Genomic DNA, 5017 nt, shown 5'->3' with positions numbered 1-5017 from the left:
TGCCTCAGCCTCCCAAATAGCTGGGACTACAGGCACCTGCCACAACACCCAGCTATTTTTTTTTTGTTGTTGTTGTTGTTGTTGTCATTGTTGTTTAGTAGGACTGGGTCAGGTTTGAACTCGCCAGCTCCAGTGTATATAGCTGGTGCCCTAACCACTGAGCATGGCACCAAGCCATCAGGCTGGTCTTGAACTCTTGAGCTCAAGAGATCTTTCTGCGTCTTCCTTCTATGGTGCTAGGATTAAAGGTGTAAACCATGGCACCTGGCCCAAAACACCTATTTGATTATTCTTTCAATAATTTTTTTTTAAGCAAACAAAACATTCCCCCCTCCAGGCGATGTTATGAAGATCTATGAGGTATGGAAGGTGAAGGCTCCTTGGAAAGTAACACCTAGGACAGACGATGGAACACTAATCTTTATTACTTTGGCCTCAGGGGCCCTTCTCCAGGGGGAAGGGAGACACTATACCCCCTCTTTGCCTGCCCTCCACTTGTCTGTCCTGGGTCTTCCCCAAGAAACTTCCCATCTGCTATTTGCTAGTTGAAAATGACGCTAAGTCCTCTCCTGCTTAGAGCCTGTTTCCTCATCTGTAAAGTGTGTGTATGTGTGAGAATTCTCCTAGGTTTCTTCCAGTCCTTCTCTGGGGCCCACAGGGCAGAAGGAGAACTTTGCATCCAACCCCTTTATTTTTCAGAAAAAACAGATTAGAGGGGAAACTGCAAACCAGCCAGAGAGGCTGGCTGGGACAGAGAGGTGTCAAAGGTTTGCATGACAGGGCTGAGAGGGATTTAACCCACCCTTTTAACCTTTAAGGCTCAGCTCCTGGCTGTCATGGAGAAGATAGGGTGGCTAGAAACAGCTCAGATTTCTCCAACCTCAATAGCAAGAGGAGGAGATGGCTGGGGCCATTTGGGTCTGCCCTAACCTCTGCCTATAGCTTGCCACCTCACCCCAGTCACCTGGCTCACTGGGAGTTGGGGCATCTGAGATGGGTTCAAGGAGTACCTGGGTAGAGATCTGGATATGAGTGTCCATGTCCTGGGCACGCCAATGCCACTGACCACTGTCTTCTGAACTGGGAAAGAGGTAGGCAGAAAGGGTAGGGGTCTGCAGGGCAGTTCTGGTGGCAGTTTGTGGAGAGGCAGGCAGAAACATCTGATGTATGGAATAGAAGGTAGCCAAGGCCCAACATGGGAAAAACAGTCCCCAGAACCCCATCTTCTGACTCCCAGTCCAGTGGGGCTTCCAAAGGCATTAATACATAAGTTCCAAGGAAGCTTTCCAGGGTGAGTCCAGGTCAGGAGATTCTGACCCTGTGAGGGAGGGCAGGCAGGAGGCAATGGCTGCTGAGTGCACAATGTGGTCCTGGACTGGGAAAAGACAGTCTTGGCCCCAGACCCCAAAGCAAGGAGCACCACTGTGAGAGGAGCCGCTTCCACTGGGATGGTGGGTGACCCTAGGGGCTAGCACAGAATGGCTAACCGAACCCAGCGTTTGGAGTCCAGTATTTCAGGAGGACTGGCTATAGAGAGAAGGGAATTCGTGGGACCTCAGATCCATCTTATTCAAGGCCACAAGACTGCCCTGGCCTCTGTATGAAGGAGCCTCCTATAGATCACAGCCCTGAACTGTGTATGGCTGAGCGTGCCTTGGAAGCAGCTGAGACCCTGCATAGTCCCTGAGAGAGCCGCCTGCCAGTGTGTTTGTTTAGCTTGAGTTTGGAGCTCAGCCCCAGAGGTTGTAGACTCCCTCCCAAGGGCAGACCCATGGCTCTGGAGGCAGCCACTGAGGTCAAAATGGCATCTTAAATCCTAGCACACTGGGCCAGTCTTAGGGTTGTCCCTGCAATACAGATCCCTAAGAATCAGTACAATCCAGCACAATCTTTTCTTACCTTTGATTATTTCTTAAAATATTCTTGTATAAGTACTAAATTCCAAACCAAGCAAACCCATGAACTGGTTTCTCATTGGCATGGGTTTAAAAGCAGGACAGCTCTGAGAGCAAGTATTAAAGAACTATAACACCCAGCTACAAATTAAGCATCCTCCCACTTGATTTTTTTTTTTTTTTTAATACAGAGTCTCTCTCACCCTGGGTAGTCAGACTAGCTCACAGCAACCTGAAACTTTGGGCTCAAGTGATCCTCTTGGCTCATCCTCCCAAGTAGCTGGGACTACAGGGACCCATCACAATGCCCAATAATTTTTTCTATTTTTAGTAGAGACAAGACTTGCTCTTACTCAGGCTGGTTTCTAACTCCTGAGCTCAAGTGATCTACCCACCTTGGCCTCCCATAGTGCTTGGATTATAGTGCGAGCTACCATGCCCAGCCACCACTTGATCTTTTTTTCAGATTAATTTTGGCTTAATGGCACCTTCCCCACTTTAAAATAAAAAGCTTACAGTGCCCCAATCATTCAAAACCACAGAAGCTCAGATACAACTTTCAAGGGCTATCAAAGATGGTATGATCTTAAACCAAAAATTAGCACACCAAGCAACTCCATGTGGGCTGAACGCTGTGGTCTGTGGTTCTGCAGAATTTAGCTGAAGGCATCCTGGCTCCCAGGAAAAGCGCAGGTGGGTGCTGGAGTGAAGAGCCAAATTCAACTTCCAAGCCCCTAGCTGGGGATCCAGAGGAGGGCAAGGACAACCCTTGCCCCCTCCATTGCTATTGTTGCTCAAGGCCAGCAGTCTTCGTGGTCACCAGCTCAGTTGAGCCCAGCTCTGTAGCTGGCACAGGTACGCTGTGGCCAGGTGGGGTGGTGCCTGGGTCTTCTTCCCTGGGCAGAGGCCAGACAGGAGCTGTGGTATCAATGGTTCCCGGGGACAGGACGATGACATTGTCCAGGGGCTCTGGGGTCGGGGTCAGGATGATGACATTGTCCAGGGGCTCTGGAGTGGGGGAAGAGAAGAGGGAAGGTCAGTATTGGGCCACAGCCTTCCCCACTCCCTGTTCTAGAAGATTCCCTAGAGAGGGCAGCCCATTGGAATAGAGCCCTGCTGTGGGAGGAAGCAGTGATAGGGAGCAGGGACCAGATACGCTGCCCAAGGGGATGGAGTTGGGGCGCAGCCTGGACAGCCTATGGGGATCTGCTCTGAGATCAAGCTCCCACAGACTCCCAGAGTGTAGGACAGACTCCTCCCGGTTCTGTCTCTCGTCTGCCTAGGGAGTAGGAGGGCACTGCGGGCAGTGTGGTGTCCCCACTTTGGCTAGAAGCTTCTCCTTGCTCAGTCCCAGGGCAAACTCTCCTGCTCCCTGTCTACATACTCCTCCCAACAGATTCTCCCCCCCCCCCAAAGGCCGTGTCTCCCCTTAGATGGCCTTACTCCCAGGCCGGGTAACCCGCAGTGTCCCTTGGCTCCCTAGACGGAACTCACCGTGCTGACCTTCATTTGGAGCCTGCGGGGAGGCGGCCCCTCGAAGCCGCCGGTACCTCCAGCTCACCAGGCCCACCAGGGCCAGCGCCAGCGCCAGCGCCAGGCCCAGCAGCGCGGGGGCGCCGAGGAGCAGCCCGGACAGGGGCAGCGCCGCCTCGGAGCCACCCGCGCCCACCGACTCCTGCGGCTGCAGTGCCGTCCCGGGGACCACGCTGCTCAAGCCCGCCGCGGGCGCGGGTGACTGGGAGAAAGGGCGGGAGGCCGCTGGGAGGGACACGCGGGGACGCGGCCGGGCGGAGGGAGGGGAGGCTGAGAGTGGAAGGACAGTGGATGGGGGGACGGGGCGGGGGGAAGTGGGGGTGGAGAGAGAGTCGTAGGCGCGGTCAGGGCCACGCAGCGATCACGGCCCGTCCAGGTCCTGACCAAAAGGCCCCCATCAACCCGCCGCCCCGTGGCTCCTAGGCAGGACCGACTCTGCCCGGGGCTTCTACAGGGTGGGGGCCCAGTAGCAGGACCTGGACCTCCCCTCACCAAGGGCTGCCCGAGGCCACTCTTACCTGGTCTCGCCTCAGGCGTGCGGAAGAGCTCGCAGTCCACACAGAGGCGGAGCAGTGGGTCGAAGCACTGGGCTGGGTAGCAGGACGTGGGGACAGGCCCATCCCTACCCCTCGGCCTCCTGGCCCCTCGCTGCATGGTGCTGATGCCGCCGCACTCCGCAGGGGACTGGGCTCTGAGTCGGGCTCCTGCTCGCCTGCCCCTGGGGAGGAAACTGGGAGGGGCCCCGCACTCTGCCCTGCCCCGCCTGCGGGTGAGACCGCTGGGGTGGGACCACTCTCCACTCTCAGCTAGGCCCCAGACCTCTTTCTCTTTCTCCCTGTGGTTCCTCCATTTGACCACTCAACCATCACCCCCAGACGCCAGCTGTGTGGGCCCTGGGTAGGGACAAGGCTGGGGACAGACCACAGCCTGCTCTTGGGCCACAAAGATGACAAGCCCCTGAAGTCAGGACATAAGACCCCTGGGTGGCCTCCCCTACTCAACCTCACAGGGGCAGCTGGTGGCCCCAAGTTCTCCTACCACCATCTCCCCTAAGCCCACCTGGCTTCTCCTCTGGGGTATCCTCCTGCTTTTCCCAGTCAGAGCTGGTTTGGGATGTCAGACACATCTGAGTGACCACTTTGTACTAGGCCCAGAGCGTCTGCCCAGAGGGAGTCCCCAGAACAGCGCTCACAGCAGGGATGGTGAGAGGTGTTTGACAGGTGGAGGGAGGCTGGAGACTGAGAGAGCATAACCTTGGAGGCCCAGAGTGGAAGACCAGGGAGTGCTGGGGCCAGAGGGCTGGGCAGAGGCCTTGACTGGAGCACCAGGGAGCTTGGACTCTAGGCTGGAGGACACTAGGGAGCCAGGGCTTTGAGCAGGGAGATCCCAGTAGGATCTGCGTGTTACCGAGGAGCCTGTGGCTGGAGTGGAGAGAGGCCCACCCCAACTCCTTTTTCTCCAGGAGTGTGTGTGTCCTGGCCAGCTCACCTCTGTGTCTCACTGAGGCCCCTCCTGTCTGTTTCCCAGGGTTTGGTTCCTCCACCTGAGACATACACACACTCGGGGCTGGGGGAACTCGGAGCACTGAG

The 5017-nt window shown here is 56.1% G+C and overlaps 1 protein-coding gene across 3 annotated transcripts; it reads right to left on the bottom strand.

Annotated features, from left to right (window-relative positions):
* Window positions 1-2446: 2446 nt before the first annotated feature.
* On the bottom strand, window positions 2447-4082 carry TNFRSF13C (TNF receptor superfamily member 13C). Of its 3 annotated transcripts, XM_003783149.2 has the most exons (3): window positions 3950-4082; window positions 3390-3617; window positions 2447-2870 (listed from the first exon to the last, which is right to left on the bottom strand). In XM_003783149.2, exons 1-3 carry the CDS (start codon window positions 4080-4082, stop codon window positions 2680-2682), a joined length of 552 nt encoding a protein of 183 aa, XP_003783197.1. In that variant the 3' UTR covers window positions 2447-2679. The 3 variants fall into 3 exon arrangements, 1 of the variants encoding a protein (XP_003783197.1); XR_002771655.1 differs by lacking the exon at window positions 3950-4082 and having other exon boundaries at window positions 2775-2903; window positions 3399-3478; XR_002771654.1 differs by lacking the exon at window positions 3950-4082 and having other exon boundaries at window positions 2775-2903; window positions 3390-3448.
* Window positions 4083-5017: the final 935 nt, after the last annotated feature.

The sequence above is a fragment of the Otolemur garnettii genome, unplaced genomic scaffold (genome assembly GCF_000181295.1).
Source record: "Otolemur garnettii isolate 467f Iridium unplaced genomic scaffold, OtoGar3 scaffold00007, whole genome shotgun sequence".
Lineage (NCBI taxonomy): Eukaryota > Metazoa > Chordata > Mammalia > Primates > Galagidae > Otolemur > Otolemur garnettii.
This window is presented reverse-complemented; position numbering and strand designations above follow the sequence as displayed.

Coding starts and splice junctions, on each gene's coding strand:
- TNFRSF13C (XM_003783149.2), bottom strand. CDS start 4,082: ATGCAGCGAGGGGCCAGGAGGCCGAGGGGTAGGGATGGGCCTGTCCCC. Junction 3,618..3,949: donor CCGCACGCCTGAGGCGAGAC/CAGGTAAGAGTG, acceptor CACCCGCGCCCG/CGGCGGGCTTGAGCAGCGTG. Junction 2,871..3,389: donor TCCAAATGAAGGTCAGCACG/GTGAGTTCCGTC, acceptor TCCTGACCCCGA/CCCCAGAGCCCCTGGACAAT.